Here is a 25,365-nt window from a genome sequence, read left to right as displayed (position 1 = left end):
TTGTGTTTTAAGTAATTATGAGTTTATGCAGTTGCAGTTTTTAGAGTTTTACTAGAGAAATTATTGTGATTCTTTGAAAGTTAAAAAAAAAAAAAAGTGTTTAAGGTGAATATTAACAGAAGTTACCTTGCAATAATTAGTTTTAAAACCTAAGGTTAAAAAATGTGGTATGATTTACAGCTACTAGGAAAACCTTCCAATTAATGTTATCTACAGAAGAGATTTGTGGTTTAAAAAATAATTAGTTAAGAGAACTTTACTGTACAAGACAAAGATAAGTTAAAGTATATATTACCCATTTGCTTGTTTTTTCCACAATTTTAATAAGGTAATTTCAACGTGAGTCCTTTTGTAATATAAAACACATATAACTCCATATATACCAATTTGGATTTTGGGTTTTAGTTTAAAAATTGGACTTGATGTTCCTGAAGAGTGCTACAAAAGCTGAATTGCAACTTGCCAAATCCTGTGTTGTTGTGGTTTTTCTCTAAAAAAACTGCACTTTAAAATCCTAACCAATTTAAGCATATACTAGGCAAATTCCTGTTATGAATAAGTATTTTTAGTAACATTTGCAGTTATTGTGAGTTATTCTCAAAGCTAGATAACATAGAATTGTGATGTATTTGTTACATTTTTATATATATTTATAGTGAATCCATGTTATTGTTATATTGTGTTTAAAAGGTTTATATCAAACTTTTAGTTGCCTTTTTGTAGTAACAGAATAAGATTAAGTTATGTTTTTATTTAATATAGATTAAGTGTTAATAGAATTAAGAATAGTCAAGTTTTATTATGTTTAGGCTTGAATGTTTTTAAGTTAAGTTTTATAACTTAGATATTCTTTTAAGGTTAAGTTTTGTTATTTCCTTTTGTCATAAATAATTATTGTTAGGTTTAGATATTGTTTAATTTAAATTGTTTTATGTTTTATTGAAGACACTTGTTTAAACTGCAAAGTATAGTTATTTTCCTAGAGAGATGAAGATAGCTACAACTGAAATAGCTGTGATAGAATGCTGATGAACACCTGCTTGTGGATAGAAGTGAATGCAGTATGTAACACCCTTGACTTCATCGGGAGTTCTGTTGTTTGTTGCAATCTCTGCAGTTTTTGTTTGTTATAGCTTTCTTATTTTTCAGTGTTTCCAGAATTTTAAGAAGATGTACCATTGCTGAGGATCGGCTGCCATGGGAGAGGCTTCAGATTAAACCAACTGCTGCATGGTTTAATTGGTCTGCTACCTAAGGCTCCTGATCATTTGCTTTGTACAAATGCATTTTAACAGTTTGCTGTGCTGTAAGCATCTTATAGCTGCTATTATTAAGAACCTTGTTTTAGAAATGAGTTAAGAGGCATATTTCCAGTTTAAAGCCTAAGGCCCTGGCCAAGCCTTGACTTTACCTGGACAGAATGTTTGCCAGCAGATCCAGATGTTTTCTGTACCAAATCAGTATTTGAGTCACTTTTTGACTCAGCAATTTGACCCTATTAATATGACAGCTGGATCAATTTTGAAGTGGGCTTGGAGAATCATTTCCGGAGGTGGTTATCCAATCCTTCACTGATTTTTTTTTTGTTGTTTCTGTTTGTTTGCAGACTATGGGATGCTGGTGCAGTGTTTTAGTAATTAATAGTAGTTTTATATTATATATGTTATTAATAATGTTAATGATTTAATTGATTTTTAACTGTTATAAGTTCTTATTCATAGTGTAGATGGTTTTGTGTTGATGCTGATGTGTATGACAGAAGTACATCTCATTTTTATTTAAAAAAAAAAAAAAACAAAACCAAAAAACGGGGGAAATTGATGCCCTAAAAGCATTTGATTAGTGTAATTCATTAACTTCAAGGGAAGAAGTGTCTGTGTTTTGTTGACAGGTTCAAAAAGGTCACCTGTTCCTCTGACCAGACTGTGTGCCTCTGAACACATGAGATCCAGAGAAGTCACCACACAGCCTTAGTACTCCAGACATGGATCAAAAGTGGAGCTGTCAGGACACAGTTGTGTCTGAACACTACACAGACAGTTGCCAACAGAAATTTTATGTTGTTATTATGATGTTGTGTCTCTACCAATTTTTCAGTTACCCCTTGTTTTAAGATTTAGAAGGATCTGAAGAACAATTTGAACATCAAAGCCCTCAGTCACCGATCAGCTGCCAGCTGACATCACGGGAGCAGTGAACGTTCCAAGACTGAATCGTGTTAGAGAAGTTCTGTAGAAGATCTAAGAAAAGTGTAGAGACTCCATTTAATTGTATATAAAGCAAATTGTAGTTGTGTGTTTACCCTTTCAGCAAATTGCTTTCACGCTTAGACTACATATATACCAGAGCACGTGTGTTAAAAGTAGTTAGATAATAGTTTAAGATAAAGAGTTTAGCCTGTGTAGTAATTGTTATGTTAGTATAAATATAAGCATTCCCCCCCTTCAAGAGGTAGTGTAAGCGTCTTTGAAAGTTCATTTAACATTAAAGTTTTAGCTGTGAGTTTGCAAATATGATGTCATTTGCATGGAACCAACTGCATATAGTAATTGCTGTGTACAGTCCCGACCAACTGTCTGCTAACTAACATCCAAAAGTGACAGAATACATGGGTCACTCTGGCACATTGAACTGGCCAAAGGTCAATGTGTTTGAGCCCAGCCACACCTGGAGATCCTTTTCGCACCAGTCTCATACGAGTCCCTGAATGGGATCCTCAAGCATTTAAAGGTTTAGTTAGTAATGAGACTCAACTGAATCAATTGGCAATGTTGCAAGAGTGCAATCGCACTGTTGGCTTCACATTAAGACAACTTGAAGCCTGCTGGCAAGCGAAAATTATCAAAGTTCTCAATGTTACCATAGAGTCCCCAGAAGAACTAGATTTGTTATGTTCCACCAGTACCTCAAGTGGATGGATAATTTTTGAGGCCCCGACAAAAAGTCATTCCAACAAAGTAATGCAGCACTGGGCTGCAGTCAACCCTATAGCTCATCTCGTTACTACCATTGAAAGTAAAGCCTTTATTCGTGGTGCAACCTCACGGAACAATTACCAAAGCAATTACCTAGTTCCATATTCCTAATCTGTGGAGACAGAGCATGGAATGGGATTCCTGCTAATCTACATAGAAGACCCTGTTATCTTGGGAAACTTACTTTGTTTCCATGCGAGCTTACACCAATTGCTGAATGTAGCTGATAAAATGAAAAACATCAAACAGTCAAAGCCTGAATGAATTAAGGCCTAGCAACTCCAAAAAGGCTCGCTTGTTAGACTAAGAAAGAATTGAAATTAACATCAACAATGTTAAGTGAACTTTCAGCTGATGTGAGTAGTGTACGTCATGCAGTATTACAAAATCAAGCTGCAATTGATTTCCTGATCTTAGCACAAGGACAGGGTTGTGAGGAGTTTGAAGGCATGTGCTGTTTGAATCTTACTGATCATTCAGCTTCTATCCATAAGCAACTACATCAGCTACAGGATGGGTTACATGCCCTGAAAGAAGATAGTGACCCCATTAAAAGTTGGTTTGCCAGCTGGGGCATCACTGGATGGTTGAGGTCTCTTGTGCTAGAAGGGGGACGGACTTTATTATAACGTTAATCGGGATGACAGTCTAACTTGTATATTATCTTGTCTTCATAAGAGTATAGAATGAGTCATATCCAAAGCCTGGTTTGTGCAAAAAGAGAAAGGAGGAATTGTTGATATATTTTATATATTAGTAAGGGCCTGTCTGCACAAACCAGTCTTTGAAATAAGTCGTGATATTAAAGGCTAAAGTCCTTGAAACCTTCCTGCAGAATAAAGAGTAAAGCAAAACAATATCCTTGTGTACAAGAGAAAGAATGTAAACCTGTGTGCATTAGCCAATAGTAACTTGCTTAGCCCGTGGACCCTGTAGAACCCTATAAAAGGTGTGTTAATAATAGAAATAAACGGCGTTCACGTTTACTTCTGTGAAGGCTGGTGAATAGCTGGCAGTCTCTCAAGACTCCAGTGATATGCCGCTTCAACAGACAGGTCTTGGAGACCACACAAGGATTTAAAAACAAGTCCCCAAAGTTACTCCATCAGCCCCCTATGAAGTGATGCAGAACAGTTATTAATGAGAACAAGGCAGTCCACAAAAGACTGATGCCTATCTTCCTGCATCCCCATTTTCTTCCCCCACCACCAATATCCATCTGTATGCTTGGATCTTACCAAACAGTCATTAATCAGGTCTGTGGGTCTTCTATTCACAGTAACAAATGGTAAGAAGGCCAGGTGGGAGCTGAGACTTGTGCTATGGACTTTCACACCAGCAGGGAAACAGGCTTCAGTTAAATACTCATAGGACTGGGTGTGGAAAAAACCCTTAAATTTGTCTTCTGGGTTTTCAGCTGCACATCTAGGAGCAGACACTCCTAAGGCTCTGTGTTTTTATCCACCAGCCCAAAAATGTGTGATGGAAAGATTCCTGTCAGAACCAGGTAAGGCAATTTCCCTTTAAGTTCCTAATACCCCCTTTATGTTGCCATAATATCTTGTTTTCCGTGTTTACTTGCTTTTCTAAAGACAGCCCCAAAGGCAGCTAAACAAAATCCTTTAGCCGTTTTGACTCCCTTTCTCTCTCCTGTAACGCTTCAGCACAGCTTTAAATGAGGCTCTGGTATCAGACCACAGGGATTTCTTCTGGCTCCATAGCAGTGTCTGAGTCATACTCTAAAAATAGCCAGGAAAATGTCAGCCCAGCCAAAGTCATTGGCTGATTAATGAGGAAGTTTCATGATTCTGTGTACCTCCAGATACACTACTGATCTTAACTATGGAGCTGGGCTTTTTAAAACTTAATAAATATATAATAAATTATGGGCAGCGAGCTTTAAAAAACCCCACACTGTTGGAGGTAATGCAGAAACAGATTTTTTTATCCTCCCCAGGTAAATATGTAATTAGCAAAGGGCTAGAGGAACTGTCTGGCTGGAGATGCAGGGTGTCCCTTCTAGCAAGAAGAACAAGAAATCAAAAACTTGACAGGGCTAAAGATAAAGGAAATCTTTTGTTCTTGAGGGCAATGTGGTACTGTGACTCTGATGTGTGTAGAAGTAGGAATGGTCTAGGGACAGCCATAAGCCAGGGACATGGCAGAGGATCAGCCATTGTGCCTGTGGCCAGCTGTGGGAGCTTGTCCTCCTTCTATACAGAGGAGTGTGGAAAGCCCCTTGCCAGGAGGAGTTTCACTTGCCCAAAGGGACAGATCTGCTTTACCACAACTGATGCAATTAAAATCTCGCTCCAGCACCAGTTGTGCAGTGTCATCCAATGCAATGGATGAGCAGCTGATCTCTGAGTTGTGGTTAGGCAGGGGAGCTGGGACAGAGGTGCTGATGGAGGCAGGGGAGAACACCACAGTGCCAGAAATCCCTGTCTGCTGCACGTGCTGAGGGTGTACCTGAAAGAGCATCTGGCAACAGCTCCATCAAGAGCCTTGGAAAATAAAATTAATCTTATTTCTCTAAAAGCTGATGTGGTGCCAGGGCAGGTCTTGAACCACTGCAGCAGCAGCCTGTGGTGGCCACATGTCCCTTGGGCCAGGCACACCAAATGGTTTGTGGTCCAAGGGTGGTAGAGGCAGACCTGAAATACCTCATCTGGAGAAACAAGGGAATGAATTGACAGTGAGCAGATTGGGCACTGATGCCTGACAGCTACTTTCTGCTTTGCTGGCAGAGTTCCCTGTTCCCATTAATTAATTCTGGAAAAGTCTTTGCTCCTTGTTTCTGACTTCTTACATGTGACTCAGCCAAAGGTTGCTGCCTGTATGGGCAACAGGAGACAAAAAGGCATGCTCGGATGTGGCCAAGTTGTTGGGAACAGCAAGGACCAGGGTAGGCATGCCAACACCCTGTCCAGTAAATTGGTCTGCTTTGTGTGCCAGGCAGAGAACACTGCTTTGCTGCAGCTTTGGCAGTCCCTTCATATCCCCTTGTGAGCTCCTCACCAGTGCCCAGAATACTGGGAGTCAGGACCAAAACAACAAAAGTATGGGTGAGCACACTGCCCCTGTGCACAGTACTGAAGCCATATATTCAAGTAAATAAGCTTTTCTATACATGTTTTCAGGCAGTGTGTATGTTAAGTTACATGAAAAGATGTCTTGCTAGGGCTAGTAGATAAACAAAGTTGCCATTAATGACAAGGCAGAGAGGGGGGAAGCTTTTAGCCTGATATTTCTGAAGTGGGGAAATAAAAGAGGAAGGAAATGTGACTCTGACAGACCTCATCATGCTTGATGCAGCACAGCAGGATGCTCTCTGCAGGTACATATTCGAAATAGCTTTTCCACCTCAAAAGTAATCACCTTTTCCCTGCACATCACAGCTCTGGTGGACACATGAAGGTGAAATCACATAAAAGAAACAGTGCTGGAGTGGGGTTCCCTTGTGAGAGGTCCTGATGCCTCTATGGCATGGATGTGCCTCTGCATCCAGCTGAGTAGATGCTCATGGGGATGCTGTGACATCCCTGGCATCGTTCCCTGTGCTTATCCTTTAACGACTGACCCATGGTATTGACTGAGTCAGTGGGTGTGAGGGCTGAGGGGCACCCATCAGAAAAGGGGTCACACTGACATACAATGATGGCCTGACTGATGGCTGATGTCTTTGTAGGAACAGATTCTTGTTCCTCCTGAGCTCACTGCCTCACTCCTTTGAAATTTAAGGTCACTGACCCATGGAGAAGCTACCTTCTTGTCAGCTTGCTGAGCCTCACAGATGAGCGGCTCCAAGGCTGATACTCAGCTGCTGGGCATGCAGAACAGTTAGGATGTGCAACGGGCTATCCTGGACCCATCTTTTGCCAGGCAAAGGTTTCCATTTCTTGCAGAAGAAGGATAACTCCTCTCCAAATGCACCTCCCTCACTATGCAGTGAAAAAAAGCTTTACGTGCTTCAGTGAGAGAAGAGGGCACAGCTTGGTTGATCCTGTCTTTGGGTGTCCCTGGTTCACAGTGCCATACAAAGGTATATTTTCATGCTAAGTGGAGTGGCCCCCCTTTTCCAGCTCCTACCCAGGCCTAGGTGGTACTGGAGATTGAAGAGAGATGAGAGAACAGCGAGCGATGTGCTTCACAAAGAGGATGCACAGATGGGGGTGGGTAGATTGCTTAATGAACTCTGAAATCCAGAGCCAAAGGAGTAAGGGCAAGACTGTGTATCAAGCAGCACAGCAAAGCCCATGGAAGTGACTTAGCTGTTGTTAGAACTAATGTAATTGTTAAAAAGAGGTTTAAACATTCAAAGGGATGAAGTGTTTCAGTCTGTCTCTGATGCTGCTTACCACTGTAAAGTGTGCTGAGAAAGAAAATATTTCTGCCAAGTGACTTGTAAATAAGTATTCTTTCATGACCGCTGAGCTTTAGTACATGCATTTTTATAAGCTGGTTAAAAGCAAATTAGCAGCAATGTTTCCTGATTTTTCAGTCCTTCCTCTTGCACTGAGGACAATGGAGGTGCAGCAGATAATGGGGAGTGCAGCAGTTTATCTGCTAGGAGAGGCCTCTTCCTTCTCAATAATCAAAGAATAATTTTTCATGCCATTTTGGTGTCATAATATGTTCCCAGTATCCATCAGTGTTCGCCTGCACAGTAGCCCCATCTGTCATCCCTCATAAATAAGTCTGAAACATGTAATTTGTTAAGCAGGCAGTGCAGCTTTACTCAATAAATATTTCAGGAGCACAGACAACAAAGCAGACTGAGGCACAAATGAAAATCTCCCCCACAAAAATATCCTACAGCTATTTGATACTATTCTAGCCATTACCAGACTACCTTCTATATGAACATGTAGGTGAACATCTCGAAACAAACATGTGGACACCCCTGGTTACAAAGGCCATTAGCAGAAAGAAAGACTGTCCATACTGGCACATGTTGACACAAAATATCACGTTTCAAATATAGATCATGGTAGTCCAGAGACACATCTGAAATACCCCAGCATAAATCTGTTGATGTGCTGATTTTCACCAGGTGGAAGCCCTGGTGTCTTATTCCTTGTGGTATCACTCTGTTTTCACCCTGGTCCAGGGTCTGCTGATGGGTAATTGAAGGAAAATCCACAAACCTTGAAATTATTCCTGTTCCCATGTTCATGAACTAAGACGCAGCTGCTAAAGTATCATTTGAAAACAGTTTTAATAGCAATCGTTTTTAATTTTGTCCTTCTTCAAAACACAAGTCTACAGATGAAAATTAATGTAGGTCATGGGAGGTGTGGATTTATTCTGCAGTATTTGTATCTGATGGATTCCTTGAAGCATAATCTTATTCCAAGAGGAAAAGAATAGTTACTTAATCCAAATCAATATAATTCACTTTCAGACTTAAGCTTGAAGAAGTTGAATTTGTTCTTAAATGTGTCTGAGGAGTTATTTTGGAATGATTACACAGGTTATCCATTACACTGGAGTTTCATTCTTTGAACAGATTACCAGATTCCATTGATTTATTTTTCCCCCTTACCTTTTTTCTCCTCCTCCTTTTCCAATTACTTTGATACTGAGCAACCAAAAAGCAGGCAAAAAATGCTGAGAGATTAATCTAGAGCTAGCAGCAGCCTATTAAAACCTTACTAGTTCAGAACAATTTTTCCTTAATTTTCCTTTTTTTCCAGAAATCTTTTTCCTGCTTTCTGGAACTGGAACTGGCACCTTATTATCAAGATGATCAGAAGGTAAATGCCTCTCTACAAATTGTCTAGGTTGGGGTTTTTTTTAGCTTTTAACAGGAAATGTGGTGGAAACATGCATGCAACTCTTTTGCACATTATCCACCTGTGACTGGACCTCCTGTTTATTGTATATGTTAAATGTCATGGACTGACTACATAACCATCTCAATATCCTGATGCTGGTCTGCAGAGAAATGCTCTCTAGAGGTCCTTCTGCATTAGAAAGGCATTTTTTCTTCATTTTAATCCAAGCAAGATACAACTCTAAGTTTTAACAGAATTTATTTTGTTGATGGTCCTCTATTACAGATGATTACCAAGGGTGGGTCTGATTCAGACCCCTTCAATGTTGTTCTTACCCTAGGTTGTGTTTGATGTCTGAAGATGTCAGTAGTTTCCTTTATATTTCTGGGGACACTGAGGACTCTCACAGATTTGAATGGAGTGTGTTAGATACTTTTGCAGCATAATCAGAGTTTGGGTCTAAAGCTTAGAGCCAACTGTGGAAACTTGAAGGTTTGGCTCCAAGAGGAATTTTCAACTACATTATATTTTTTCACAAAAACAATCACAGAATCACAGAATTGTTAGGTGGGCTAGTTTGAAAGCAGATCAGTGGGAGATTCCAACTCAGAACTACAATTTAACAGGAAAATTTTAAAAAAAGGCAATAGTACATAAACACTGGCTTAAACTGACAGAGAATACAACCTGGCACCCTGTTGGTCAGGGTGGTGATAGCAGTCCGATTAAATGGTGGCTGCAGCCCTGTTGGAGTGATGGATGTGGTTCTGTCAAAGCCATGATCCTGGAGAAAATCTGGTCTTTCTTTGGAGCTCAAATCAAGTATCTTGGTATCAAGCTCTTGTCTTCTGGGAATCCAGTGGGTATGCTACCCATGGTGTTCCAATTATAAGATTATAATTATAAGATTATATCCAAGTAGGAATGTTTGGTTCCTCCCCTTGGGTGGAGCATTTCCCACAGGGATGATGTAGTTTTGAGTCATGCTGGGAGACCTTGATGGCCCCTGAACTAAGATAGCCCCCCAGAAGGAATTACCAGGGTTGACACATGGAGATGATGAACACTGCCCCTCTGACTTAACGGTTTATGTAGACGGTAATAGAATACATAATTTTGGATACATCTTTCATTGTAACCTAAGACGTTAGGGTTAGTAGGGACCTCTGGACATCATGTAGTCCAATCCGCCTGCCAAGGAAGGGTCACCCACAGAAGGTTACACAGGAATGTGTCCAGGTGGGCTTGGAATGTCTCCAGAGAGTGAGATTCCACATCTCCCTGTTTCAGTGCTCTGCCACCCTCATGTTGAGGTGGAACTTGTTGTGTTGTAGTTTATGGCCACTGCTTCTGGTCGTGTCACTGGACACCACTGAAGAGTCTGACACTATCCACTTGGCACCTGCCTTTGAGATATTTATATACACCAGAAATCAATTAGAATGAGAAGAAAGCACTATAAAAATGTAGATAAGCCTGAAGGCCTGTAACGGCTTTGCTGAAACATGCAAGCAACAGCCCGACCTACTCTTACCTAAAATAATAGAATTATGGAATGGTTTGTGTTGAAATGGACCTGAAGAATCACCTAGTTCTAATATCTGGGTTTGTGTTTGTGTGAGATTGTCTTCATTTCTATAACAATTTCTTTCTGTTTCAAGAGCTTGCTTCCTTCCCCCTCCTTGCTTTTTTTAGAAAAGAAAAAAAAAAAATCAGTCTCATCCAGACACACATGACTTTCCAATCTCTGAAAAGCTCTGTGTCTCTTCCTGCCTTGAGAGCAATTACACTTCATCTTTTCAGAGCAAGCCACAAATGAAATAAGTCAGGAAGCTGTGCAGAGAATGAAAAGCATTTCTGGCTGCTTTTCTCTCAGATGTCAACAAATTAATTTCTGAGATTTTTTCCATTTTATATATATATATATATATATATATATATACACATACATGTATTTTGAAATATGTTAGGGCTAGTGATTATTTTATGTAAAATTGAACCAATCTTTTCTGAAGCTGTTGTACCAGATTACCTTTGAAACTTTTCAACCTAAACTTTCCTGATTAACTGCCTTGAATTTCTACAATTTGTTTTCATGGCTACTTCTGTGCATAGATAGACTGCCAGAAAAGCTGAATTCTAAGATAAAAAATAGTTATTTCTCCTAAATTACTTGTAAAATTTTAGAGATTTAATGCTTAAGCCTCCATCCCACACCACAAAATAGGCAATGATAGACTTTGGTATTTATATGAAAGCCATCTGTGCTTCTATAGGGGAAAAAAACCCAAAGTACAGTATTTTATGTTTATTATTTTCAATCTTAATTTCCTCTTGTCTGCAGCTGCTGATTTGTAAACAGCTATGAGCTGTGAACATCTGAGATAGTTGCTGCCCATAGTTGCTGCTGAATGGGGAAGAAAAAACCCACAGGTCACAAGATTTTTCTTTGTCATTTGACAGCTTATAGAAGGGGACAAACAAAAGTCATTAGTATGTTTGCTGTTGATAATGCAAGTGCATACAATATAATAATACATCATAAATTAATTCTACAGAGAAACTAATGAATTTTATCCATGGGGAACCTTTAGAACAGTACTGAGAATAATTTCAGAGCTCCCAACTGGTAAAAATGTTAATTTGTTTAAAGACTGGCTGTTGTTAATAGAAAATTTCAGTGTTTTGTACCTAAACTTGTTTCAGCTCTGGAATCAGTTTAAGATACTCTACAAGTTACTTAGAAAGGAGTTTGAGGGCTTTTTGTATGTTGCTATGTTTATGCTCTGCACAATTCATAGCTGATATTTTATGGGATAGTGTAGTATTTTCAAAAGTATGCTTAACTAACCAGCATAGCTAAAAACTAAGTTATGCCTCTGGTGCCCTACCTGTTGTGAAACAATTTCATAGTTAGTCATACCTAGAAAAACTAATGAAAGTGCTGAAAGTGGTTTCCTGTTGTGGTTATGTGCTGCTAACAACCCTGCTTCTGGCTTCTGCATAGGACAGAAAAAAAACCCACACAGCAGCTTTTTTGTATTTTAGTAGAGCATATAATACTACTTGAAATGCAAATTTCTTGACAAATTATTTTGAAAGATCCAGTCAATACATCCTATTTTTTATTTTGGAGGACAAAATAGAGATTTCAAAAATATTTAATGGTGTGCACATTGATATACTTACTAGCTGTGAGATAATGACTCTTCTCCATTAATCTGTTAAGTAAATTCTTCCACTTTCAGTCATCGGTACAGCCATATTTTATTCCCTTTCTGATTTATCATAGCAGTCATCTTTCATTTATTCTGCCATCTTTGGTTTGTTAACTGTTTTTTCTTTTCAAAGGTATTTTTGACCTTCTGATATGAAAGCCTTTCTGGAATGGTTCTGTGAAAAAGGTGAGGTTCACTTCCTGGTAAAATTTAAAAGTTTTAATAAGAGACAATAGGAGACAAAGATAAAGCAAAGATTAATGGCTGGGTGCTTGGCATTCTGCCAAGAGAACACCTACTATTTTGGAGATATTCTTTATGTACTGTTTCTATTGCATCAGTATATTGCATATTCATAAACAATAATACATATTTAAACTTCTCCTCAAACCAGTTTACATATTCTAAGAACTATTTTACATGACTCCTCCTTGATACTGCCTTTTTAGAACATGCAAATTTCTTGGCTGTGGTTATAGTCTGTTCTTGTTATCTCCTCCAGTTTGGGCTTTGGTCCATACTTTCTTCAGACAGCAGGTGTTGATAGTTGGCATATCAATAGCAGGGGTCTTCATCATATGTCTGTTGGATGTTATCCCAACCAAGCAGGCAGTTCAAGCATTACTATCAGCTATGCCTAAGTTTAGTTAATAGAAATAAAAAACTATAGCAAAATTACTTTAACAATATATATATATATACCATCCTTTCCAATATTTTGTAAAAAGCCAATATTATAATATGTATTTATAACAGTTCCTTTAATTCTTTGCTGTTCTACTGTCTCAGTCATACTTAAACTCTCACCCAACCTGTTTTCCTTTTGTTATAAATTGCTCACCGCAATTGGGTTGGTCAACCTGATAGTAAAAGATTTTAAAATCATAGAAAATTTGGGGAGTTAGAAAGAAAGTTAGGCTTGGCAAGCCCTGGGAAAAGTGTTAAAAGTAGGCCCTGGGAAATGTTAGGACTTGTGCTTGCTAAGATCATGTGAAACTGCACCTGTTTAGTCAGTATATGATAAATTATACAATTGTTAGATGTGATTAGATCTAATTATTGTTTAAAGAATCACGAGAAACTATGTTAGGGGTTTGGGGGGATCACGAGAAATCCATGCTTGGATAAAATCAATGTATACAATAGAACAATGTAAGTTTAATAATTAATATGAAAGTTATATAATGATAGAGTATAAAAACATGTTCAGCTCAAAACCAAGGTGGGTCAGATTTGGGTATGTGTACCCCTGACACCCAGAGCTCTTAATCAAGCACCTTCATATAATCATTCCATGATTATGTGTTCCTGAACGCTAACAAATCAATAAGACAATTTATTAATTCATTGATAAGGGACGAGTAAGCAGTGCTGGGGATGCGGGGAGTCTCCGCTCCACCAACACATCCACCTTACCCTTGGTCTCTGCCTCTTTTATAGGCAGTTCCTTGTTACTGATTGCTCTGGTTTCACTATATTGTAATCCAGCACTCCACCTGCTGGAACACCCCTTGGCTCCTGTTACAGCTGCAGAATTTCTGATGCACCTCATCTACCACTCCAGGATTTTCTCATCCTAGCCTTTCCAGCTTGCTGCTTCTGAGGCTCCTGTTACAGCTCCCTTTGCTGTCCAGAGGGGGCACTGGGATCAACTGTGCCTGTGAGTTTGTAAAGGAAAGCCCTTTTCCATCCCTTCCTGCCAGCCGCGTACAACATTGGCCACATGAGGTGGCTGAGCTCGCGCCACAGCGCCCCCTGCCGGCGCGGGGGAATCATCGCGCCCGGCCGGGAGCCACCAGCGCCCCTGCTGGCTGTGCCCGGAACTGCACCGAAGGGGAAAGTGCCTGACAGCCCAGAGAAGGCTGCGGTTGGGTTTCTGGCTCTGCTCTGTTTGTTGTGCTGCTGCTGTTGTTTGCATTGTTATACATACACATACTAGTAAGGAACTGTTATTCCTTTTCCCATATCTTTGCCTCAAAGCCACTTAATTTCAATGTTATAATGACTTCAAGGAAAAGTGGTCATATTTTCTATTCCAAAGGAGGCTCCTGCCTTCCTTAGCAGACACCTGCCTTTCAAACCAAGACACAGATATTAACCTTTTAATTGGATTTTACCTTAAAATAAGACTTATAATTTACTTTAGATGTACCTCACTTACAACAGTAGCATACATGGCTCAGAAATCTCTCAACTCTCTTTTTTTCTTGGATTTGAACCTTGACTTTCCTGCGTGTCTCAGTTTTCAGAAACCTGTAAAATGACAAGTTTCTCCAAAGTGTTACAATTCAGGACTGTTGGAAATTCTGCCGTGGCAATGTGACCACAGTATGTGTACTGATATTTTTATTTGAAAATAAAATTGGCAATGATTCATTGAATACTGACTCACACTTTAGTATTGGCAAACGCTTCTTATACACTGTCTATAAATAAATGCATATGGATAAATAAAATATATATCTGTAATTTACAAAAGTTCATATTATGCAAATTAAAAAGTAACACTGAAGTAATTTATTAAAATTTTCATAAGCTCAAAATCCTTACCAGAAAGGTTGTTTGTGGGTGTCTACACTCACTCAAGTGTAATGTGTAAAATTAGAGTTTAAATCAATACATAAGGTTCTATAGATGCATAGTGGCAAACAGGATGGGAGTTCAGCTCGGAATATATCTTATCAAGTATTCTAGATTTCTGGAAGGTTTAGGAACAGATTTGAGTACATGCAGTATAAAGCACACGTATGATCCCCTCTGATGCAGCAGATTTCATTTGTATGGTGTTCTAAAGGCCTTCTGTAACACAAATTTCCACCCCTAAAATTAGAAATAAAGCTCTTCATGCAGACATACTTCTTCCTGACAATTGATTTCTGGCATACCTCTGATATGTTGATCTCTAAACTAAGAAAAAATGTAGCAGGTTTTTAGAACAAAAACTATTTTAAAATGTCTGATGTGTTGTCAGAAACATAGCTGTTGTGAGGTGCCTCAGGGAGGCAAAAATTTAGTTTCAGATAAGCACTGAGAGGCGTTGCTGTAAAGCCTGGCTAGTGTGAATTCTGAACTTCTGCTTTGGGGACTGGGCCCTGTGACACCGGGAAGAGTTGCCCCACCCCAGACCCCTCATGGGATGTCAGCCCAGAGAGTTCTGATTGGGTTTGAGCCCCTGGGGTTTCTCCCTTGCCGTGTTCCTAGTGGTCCCTGACCCTGAACTCCACCCTGGTTCTGTCCCTCAAAACCCATCACCCTGCCTCTGTTCAGGGCTCTCTGTCTCTGGATCTGAATTTGTTCCCATGCTGAATAAATGGTTTCATGAGCAGAAGCCCATCTCATTGGTGTCCCATGCTGGTTCCTGGTAACTGTAGCTTCTCTAGACATGATCCTGCGGCTGTGGAACGCAACACATAGCCCCATACTGATATGGAGAAAATTAACTTCACCCCAGCTGAAAACAGCAGATGTTTAACCGAAGTTTCTGTTCTGGAACAGATCAACTTTTGCATATCTTTTCTGCTACATCAAGGCAAGTGAACAGAGAAGAGTTAAAAAGATGCCAGATTTCCTACAAGACAATTGACAAAATGACAGATACAAATCCCTAAAAATGCTGTTATCAAGACCATCTTGGATGTAACAGTCCATGTTACAAATCAAATGAAGAGTGAAATAAAATATTAATTGTACTGAAAACTCTTGGGGTAGCCTGTGTTGTAGTTCAATTGCCATTGAAGTTGTAATCCCATTGTGATAGCTGTGCATGCGCATGTGCATGTGCATGTGCATGTGCATGTGCATGTGCATGTGCATGTGCATGTGCATGTGCATGTGCATGTGCATGGCTGTGTGACTTTCTCCACAGACTTCTCCACAGATTTCTGATATTTTCCATGACTGTTCTCAGTGGCTGTTTTTAAGCATAGAGGAAAATTTCACAAAATTCCTCTTGGTTTTTAAGCTCTATAGCACTTGGAATATCTATCTGAAAATATCCAAAATATAATTTTCAGTTGAAAACTACTGCCTATACTTGTAGTCAGCTGCAAAATCTGATTTACTGTAGATAGATTTTCCTATCTACCCTCATGATAGGTATCTAGTCTGATGAGGTAGTCTGATGGAAAGGAAATGGTTACAAATGACTGATGAATCGTGTAAATATTCCTGAGGGGAATATTCCTTATTCTTACCAGTACCTACTGGTCCATTATTCCCTCTCCAAATTCTTGCCATATAGTCCCCTTGGGACAGGTAGCACAGGCAACTCCTTCCACAATACAATCACAAGCAAATATGAAGTTTTTGCCCAGTGCCCACAGCAGAAATTTCCTCCAGGGGGAGAGGAAGCTGTGAGTTGTACTATGAAGTTTACCACTAATTTTGCATTTTTATGTCCAAACAGCCAATTTCTGAAACTTTCACAATGATATGTGCTAGTATTCATCCAGGAACTGTGTAGAAATTGTATCCACAGTGTTGGTTTCTAAATTATTTTGGGTAGACAGGCTACTGTAATACCAAAATAAACTAACACTCTCTTCTGTTTACAGGGAGATGAGGAGGTTGGAAGAAAGTAAAGAGGATTCTAATGAAAAAATACCAAATTTTGCAGCTTGGACTCAGGAGGTGAGAAGTATCAGATTTAACAAAAAGGCTGAGGGGTGAGCTGTGACTAAATCCCCTCCTTAATATCCACCAGGTCATGGCAATGTCCCCTGTAGCAACCTCTGCAACTCTAGGTAGCTCAGGAGCCAGCCAGCACTCACTTGAAGCAATACACTTGTGACCAGGCATTTTCTGACTCATTTTCCCTCAGCTACCTATTTGGAAGGAGGAAAGTTAATCCCAGACATCGAATGGAGATGGGAAAGGCCTGAACTTCAAGCATGTGAAGGGGGGGCAGTTGAGGTTTTTTGTTTGTTTTGAGTGTAAGCAGAGTAGGCCTTCCATGCTGCTTCACAAAATTGATTCATACCTTTTCCCTTCCTCTGATAATCAAAGACTTTTTCCCTCCACCTAAATATTCCCTTGCAAATTTCCTAAGAAACTGCAGATTTACTAGGGTCCAGTAGACATCACACTGGGTACCACCTCATCCCAAAGTTACAGATGTGCATTTCAAAGCCTCTTTTATCCACACCTTTTTGGTGAATGATGAAATATATTAAGTTTTTTTGATCTACAAAGCCAATAATAACAATAAAAACTTGAATTCTTTCTTCTTTTAGATTTCAGAGAGCCCATGTATTAGGTTTGTATAGCAGGGTGGCTTCAGTGAGAAGCTGCCAGAAGCTTCCCCTGTGTCTGATGGAGGCAATGCTAGCCAGCTCTAACATGGATCTGCTGCTGGCCAAAGCAACGACAGCAGCATCTCTGGGATAAGAGGTTTAAGACAGGGAAAAAACCTCAACTGCACAATTGCAGCTAGAGAGAAGAGAGAGTGAAATGACACTGTGGGCGTGGAGGTCAGTGAAGAAGGAGGGGGAGGAGGAGGAACCAGATCAGTGTTGTTTTACATGCCTTATTTAAAAAAGTAGCAGAAACCAGCTCATCTACTTGGGTTTTTGCAAGGCTGTGTGGAACTACTGCAATGGCAGTCCTCTTGAAGTTAGACCAAGTACAGTGACATTATTTATGGGGGATTTTAATGTATTCCACTGCAAATAATGCAATATGTTCAAAAGAATTCAATTCTTCATATTTCAGTATCTTAACTAATTTTGGTGCTGTCATATTACTTTCAAAAAGCAGGCAAGTAAGTGGTAAACAGTTTATTACCCATCACTTAGATGTCGAACCAAATGTATTTTATCAGCATTTCAGCAACCATCTAGTTCCTTTGTGAACATGAAACAGAAGGTTTTAATTGTCAATTCAGATACCAGCTGCCACATAATAATTTTTAAAGTATTTAGTCTCAGAAAGAAACATTGAGGAGGAATCTAGCTTCACTGATTGCACTGGAGTTGCATTATGAGTTTCTTTGGCGTATGCCACACACTTTTTTATTTTGTCAGCAAGTAGAGAACCTCTCAGATACTTAAGAAGAAAGATAAAATTAACCAGGTAAAATGAAAGAAAAACAAACAGCACAATAACTTGTGAAATACTTAAGGTAATGATTATTCACCTATATCTCATTTGTCCCAATAAATAATTTCAATTTCACTAAACTCCGTAAATACTTTAATACACAAATGTTTAAATGGACAGACCAGTACCTTGGCTTTTACTTGTTTTAACCGGTAGGTTTATTCCTCATTTTTCATGGAGTGTTGCTTCTATAAATTATTTCACATCAGATGTGCACTCTATTTTAGGATAACACAGATAACAGAACCATTGTATAGAAAAGTAAGGAACATCATCAGAAGGTAAACAATTTTTTTCTGAATTTAAGGATTAACAAACCTAACCACTTTATGAACGGGCAATGTCAGTTAAGTCTTATGACAGATATCAAAGTATTTAAATTCAGGTACTTAGCATAAGTAATTAGTGAAGGGATTCTGGGGTAAGTTATTACTGAGTATTAGCACTCTTAAAGACAAATTAAGTCCAGCATTTCTCTGCTGTCCAACATAACTTATGTTGTTCCTTAAGAAATCTGTCTTCTCCAACTGGTTATAACTCTTAATTACATGAGCATATAATGAAACAATCAAAATCTTCGAAAGAAACTTCATTTCTTTCCAGTATTTGTCTTCAAACATTCTCATTCATGTCATGCTAAAGAAACAGTGCCAAGGAAGCTGTTGGGTGAACTGGTTTGGTGACTTCTTACCTGTCTGGTGGTTCCAGAAGGTGCCAAAAGGAAGGTGCAAGATGGATTTGGATCACTGAATTTCAGGAAAAGGGCCAATTCTGCTGTTATCAAGATGTATAGCTTTTTTTTTTTTTTTTAGCATTGCGCTGAAACATGGTAACTGTGCCTTTTTTAGGGCATTGCCACATCAAAATATCAGCTGCCATCAAATGTTTGTTGGCTTTCCATTTATGTTAGTAACATTGGCTCAGCTGCATGTAGTCTCCTGAGGCATATTTAAAGAGCTGTTTTTCTTCTCAGATTTAACATTGTCAGCTTTGTTATTGTAGGAAATTTAATAACTTCTTTGCAGTTTTCATTCTTAAACATTTTCTATTTTCATTACACTGGAATATAGCAGATGATGAAATTCATACATTTATCTGTTTAGTAATGCAGTTTCCACATTACAAAACAAGCAGCTCTATTAATTAGCTAATTAGATGAACTATGGACTGGTTAGTCTATCACTGAACTTTGTTACAGTAACAGAATAATTAATTTGCCACAGTGTTAACAAATAATTCCAGACTGAGAATTGTTCTTACACAGTCTTGTGGAAGTAGGTCCTGTCAAACAAAGCTTGCTTCTGTTTTGGCAGGGTGAAAGCTTTGGTCAATAGAAATAGTAGGATTGGTATCCATATGTCTGGATTTCGCCAAAGAATTTTTAATGGTAATGACATATTGTATATAAAATTAACTTGGTCATAACACCTGGGTGTAAAACAAACCCACAGAGATATTGGAGAATAAGGGGATAATAGTGTGGGGGAAAGCTGGTAGGAGCCCCTGTATAATTTTAATATTCTACATGATCAATTCTAAAAAAACTTTATGACAATTTTTCTGAATGATGTAGGGATTGACAAGATAAATAGTTATGCAATGACACTGCTATACCAGGACTTGGATCACTCTACTATAATCTAGTGCCTATGTCCATAAACCAAACATAAGGCAAAGGGTGTCAGTTATAACCAAAATAGAGAGCACCACTTTGGAAAGCTTTTCTGAATGAAAATTTTGGATAAAATGCTCAATGTGTTCCCAATTCAGTGCTGTGTCAAAATAAAATAATTCAGACATAATGTCTCCAAATTAGCAAAGACTTTTCTTCTGTCAAAACAAAATTGAAACTGGTAAAGCTCTGTTAACATACAGAGTCCACCTCTGACACCTATACTCCAGAAATTATCAGAGTACACAGGATGGTATAGATATGAAGGAGAGCTGGAAACTGTGAGTCTTATCCAACACACCTCAGGAAGCAGGGTAGCCACAAAGAGATGTGTGCACTGTAGACAGGAACCTGCCTGACCCATGGAGAACCTGGAACACCAACAGGGCTTTATAAAGAGTAAAGCAGTCAATATGACACCTAAGGGGAGTTAAATAAAGGGAAACACTTTTTACCAACTGGTAACGAGTTGTCCAATTTTCATGAAAGAACAGCAGAACTTCACACAAAAAAAAAAAAAAAATGGCTAAGAAAGCTGTCATTCACAATGAGAGAAAAATTAGTAAGTGGCATACTGAGGAACAGCTGTCAATCACAGAGAATTAAAAAAAAAGTGCATCTCAGAATATGAAACTGTTTTATTAACCTTCCTTGGAAAGGTAGGTTCCTCATCTAGACTGAAAGCTTCCAGTCAGTTTGGTTCTCCTGAATTTTCCAACCTAAGTAACGTGTGCATTTCTCAAAGATAATCTTTCAAAATTTTTATATTTTAACTTTGCTCCTAGTCAACTGAATGGCTGTCTTGAACCACCAGCAAATGCTAGTTGGCTCTGTCTAATGAAGAGATCCATTGTAAGAAGGTCTTCTGGAGAATAAATGATAAAATGTCTTCTTTATTTCATCCTTTTCCCACTTAAGTAATGTTAATGTCCACTACTATGATGATATTACACAGAATGGTTGTCCTTCTAGATTCATGTTTATTTTCTTCCCTGGGAGGTTTATAATATGTTACATGAAATGATTCCTCAGTTTGTATTGATATCTGCTCCTGATTTCTTTATTTTTCAAAGTGAATAACATATGTCAGAACCCTGGGTGCAGAGAATTTCAGGCTTTCTGTGCTGGCAGGCACAGACCCACAGGAGAACACTGTTTGACCTAGGGCTGTGGAAAGGGCTTCCAAGGCTGATAGATAAAACTGAAACTGTGAGTGTCTAGTTTGAATGGAGGTGTGTTTTATCACTTGGTGGAAAATATAGACTTTAAGGTTTTAGAATATAGTAATATACATGTAGCAAGATGGAGGTTTTAGGGCATAGGCTTGTCTTGCTTTTTCACCTTCTTGGTGGATTTTAGTAATATTGTGTGATTGGATAGAAAAATCCACAGTGCAGAACACGGGTGTTTGGTTATTGGGCTATAAGTAAAAAAAAAATAGTTGGCATTTTTTAAATGGGTAGTTGACACTTAAAATGCCTTGGAAAGAGATATGTGGGGCTCCATTTTTTAGACTGTTTGCTTAGTTGCAGACAAACTCACTGTTATAGATAAGAAAAATAAACAACTGAGTCTGAACATGAAAACCGTCTTTCACTCATTAATCACAACCTTGAAGGATCCTTTTCCTTGAGGAAAAGAACACAGAGACATATTACAACATACAATGTAGTTTTAAATCTAGTGGCTCAGAGAACTTTAAACTGTCCCATTCAGTGTTAAAACCACACTGAGGTTACAACCTCGTACAGTTTTGTCAACAAAATAATTTCTTCAACAAAATAAAACATATAGGGGCAATTATTCTTTTATTTCTATTTCAGTATTTGCCTAAATCCCTATTATAATTCAAGGGACTGACCAGAATTTAATTATTTTGTTCCTGTAATGGTTTGACACTGGCCAAATACCAGGTACCCTTGAAAGCCACTCAGTCACCCTCCTGTTTCACAGCTGGAGAGAAGAATAAAATTTTACAATGGGGTCATGAATGAGATAAGGACTGGCAGAAAACACTCCAAGGGCAAAACAGGCTCAACTAAGAGGTACAAAGTGAATTTATTACTCACAGAGTCAGAGGAGGATAATGAGAAGTAAAATAAGCCCTTGAAAAACACCTTTTTTCCCCAACCCCTCCCTCCTTTCCACCAACAGCACAGGGGGACAGGGAGGTGGAGGTTTTGGTCAGTTCATCACTGGAGTTGTTCTTCTACTGCTCTGAGAAAGGGTGAAGAGGCTCTTCTGCATTTCCATTCAAGGTGCAGCTGCCCTTTTTGACAATGAAGATGAATATTCTACATGGTGCAGTGGAACTGAGAGTAGAACTGGCAATTTTTAAGTGTACATCAGGGACAGTCACCTCCTCCTCCTGAACTTTTTACCTACACAGAAACAACCACATGGCTGCTACCTCACATGAAGAGTCATTTCTCCCAGGACTGTATTTCTGTCTTCACATGATGGACACTGGGTACTAGCTCCATGCCAGCACCAGTTGATGTAAGGCTAGACTCTACTAAAAAGTACAGCCTGCATGAGCAGTTTGTGCCCAGAACATGGCTTTAGGCTGTCTTAGGGGCTCAATTTAGCCTTATCAACATCTTTAATAAAACAAACATACATATCTGATCCGAAAACAATATTTTTATACCTAAAGTGTGTCCAGTCCTCTCCTGACAACTTGGAAACCAAATAACATTCAGAACTACAAGGATAGAAAACGTGTTATCTATACATACTAGTGTTCCTTTGGAGCATGCTTTATTCTAGGGTTCTTCAGGTCCTCAAAAATTACCCCCACCTTTAGCAGTAGACACAAGGTGGTCTTCAGCAGCAAAGGTGAACTTCAAACATGGTGTGGGGCATGGCAGAGAACACATACACAAAAGGGGCTGTGGCAAGAGGGCAGTGTCACCTCCTCTGGTGGGGATGACTTCCTTCTGGTTGAGACGAGAGCCTGTTCTTCCTTTTAACACACAATTTTATAAAATTCTTTGAGCCGCATGATGAGAAGGCCAAATCTTTCAAGGCAGGCTTGAAAAGGCTCCCCTTTTAATAAGGGGAATCTTAGAATGGTTTGGGTAGGACAGCATCTTAAAAATCATTTCATTCCAACCCTCTGCCATGGGCAGGAACACCTCCCACTAGACCAGCACCATCCCAGCCTGGCCTTGAATGCTTTAAGGGATGAGGCATCCACAGCTTCTCTGGGCAACCTGTTCCCACTGCCCATTGCCTCTCCACCCTCCTACTGAAGAATTTCTTCCTGGTATCTAATCTACACCTGCCCTCTTGCAGTTTGAAGCTATCACTCCTTATCCTATCAAAAAGTCCCTTTCCAGCTCTCTTGCAGCTTTCAGGTACTGAAAGGTGCTGTAAGGACTCCCTGAGCCTTCTCTTCTACTGGATGAGCAACCAGAGCTCTCTCAGACTGTCTGCAGAGGAGGCTGGGGGCTCCAGAGCTGAATGCAGCACTTCAGGCGGGGCCTCTCCAGAGCAGAGGGGCAGCATCCCCTTCCGCATCTGCTGCCCACGGTGCTTTGGATGGCAGGACACGTTTGGCTTTCCGGGGTGCGAGCGCGCTGTGCCGGCTCGGGTCCAGCTTGTGGTCTCCCGGCATCCCGAGTCCTCCCGGGCAGGGCGGCTCTCGGTCCGCGGCTCTTGCCCGCAGTGTCCCTGCGGAGCGATTGGGCGCGCGGCCGCGCGGCGGGTGTGCCCGTGCCCGCGCTCAGGTGCGGGGGCGCGGAGCGCGTTCCCCGAGGGGCGGGCGGAGCGATCGGCGGCGCGCACGGCGCGGATGCGCGGCGGTCCCGCGGGCTTTGTGCGAGAGGAAGCGCGAAGGGGCTGGCGTTGATGTCACCGCTGCGGCAGGAGCTGCCGCCGCCCCGGGCCGCAGCAGCCGCCTCTCCGCGCCCGGCGGAGCGCGGGTAGGCGGCGGGGGCCATGCGGCTGCTGCCTCCGCCCGGTGCCCGCCGGTGCCCGCGGAGCTGCTCCGTCCGCCGCGGCGGCCGGGCATGGTGGCGCCTGATGCGGGCGGTGCGTGCGTGAGCCACCCCTCAGCCCACCGGGCCTGCTTTTGTCCGCGCTGGGAGCATGTGGGTGAACCCCGAGGAGGTGCTGCTGGCGAACGCGCTATGGGTGACGGAGCGGGCCAACCCTTATTTCATCCTGCAGAGGAGGAAGGGGCACGGCGGCGATGGCGGCGGCGGTGGACTGGCGGGTAAGGGCGGCGGCGGCGGGGCCGGGGCGGGCCCTCGGCGGTTCCCGGGGCAGGGGTCCCTCAGGGGCCGGGGCGCGGCTGCAGCGGCGCTCCCCGATCCTGCCGCCCGCCCGAGCTCAGGCGCGTGGAGTGCGCCGAGATTCCCACGCGGATATACGCGATGGAGCCTTGTATGGGTGACCGATGGCTCCATACATCAGGGTGTGACTTGCCCCAGGTTCTGGAAGGATTTTTTTTGCTGAATCTTTAGCACGCGTTCCGTAAAATAAGACAGTGTTGTAATTCACACATTTACGAAGCGAACAGATTTGCTTCGGCATCCGTATTCTCCAGATGTCCGTGTGAAGTATCTTCCCTGCATGCTTTGTTTCCGACTGCTGGCAGCTGGAGACGCTTTTGTAGAGGGTTGGGTCATGCTCACCTGGTTCTTAATAATACTATGCGTATACATTCATCGAGGTCTTCCACCTTTTCTTAGGCAACGTATATGTGTTTATATGAGATTGGAGGTACAGAACCCAATGGTGTTTCCATTGATACTTCTTGAATTGGTACAGAATAATCAAGCTTATTCTCCTGAAACCTGTGCTTTCTTTATGCACTTCCATGACAATTAGTACTTCAGGCTAAGCAAAATAAACATATGGATTGCATCTGTGTTTGGTTCAAGGTCCTCTACATGTTTACTGAGAGATTGTTTCTTCAGCCCTTCAATGCTCTATAGACTTGTAAGCAGTTCATAATATAAACTAAGGCACTGCTGTGAAGTGTGTTTTCATGTAGACTGCTGAGATCTTCAGTCAGTGTTGTGTGTTGATAAACTATCTCATTCTTGTGTGGGAAGTAACCAGCAGCCACTCCACATTGGCTGTAGATTTTAAAATTTTTTAATAATATTTTGAAGTGTGGACAGGATTGACAAATCCATAAAAATGTGTTTTGCCTCAAAAGTTCCTCCCTGCTTTGCTCACTGAAAAATTCTTTTCAGGCTCTCCTTTCATGGATTGCTCCCTGGCTTTTCACGGTCTGACAAGACATTCTTCTACCTTTCTGACTTAGTTATCTTTGAATTAGAGATGGTTTGAGATAGCTATCGATTTTCCAGTCATTTCTCAGTTACTGGGGAAACAGGTTGAGAGTTTATGGCTCTGTTCTTCAACCTCTTTGCACAGTGCATGCATACCTAAATCTTCTTGCAGGTTCTGTATAATAGCCTGGTGATACCACTTTACAGATGGAGAAAACATTTTGAAAGATTTTGTTCTTGAATGGAAGTAGGATTCATACATGTATATTCCTTTTTTTCGTGGAGGCCAGATAAACCTGCAGCATTTGGTAGAAGTTCAGAATAGAGAAATAGTTCTTTGTTTCAGCATTACCCCCCTGCCTTTTGGAATTTAAATATTTG

General features: G+C 40.5%; 1 protein-coding gene across 4 annotated transcripts in view; it reads left to right on the top strand.

Moving 5' to 3' along the window:
• Positions 1-23,509: 23,509 nt before the first annotated feature.
• The window catches only part of TBC1D9 (TBC1 domain family member 9), a 49,651-nt gene continuing 47,795 nt past the window's right edge, over positions 23,510-25,365 (top strand). For all 4 annotated transcript variants that reach the window (XM_058838436.1, XM_058838437.1, XM_058838435.1 and 1 more), the window contains exon 1: positions 23,510-23,957. In XM_058838436.1, coding sequence (XP_058694419.1) covers positions 23,831-23,957 — 127 coding nt within the window. In that variant the 5' untranslated portion in view covers positions 23,510-23,830. The remainder of the gene's footprint in view (positions 23,958-25,365) is intronic.

This window comes from Poecile atricapillus, chromosome 4 (assembly GCF_030490865.1).
Source record: "Poecile atricapillus isolate bPoeAtr1 chromosome 4, bPoeAtr1.hap1, whole genome shotgun sequence".
Classification (NCBI taxonomy): domain Eukaryota; kingdom Metazoa; phylum Chordata; class Aves; order Passeriformes; family Paridae; genus Poecile; species Poecile atricapillus.
The sequence above is the reverse complement of the archived record's forward strand: the minus strand, read 5'-3'. Positions and strand labels throughout refer to the sequence as shown.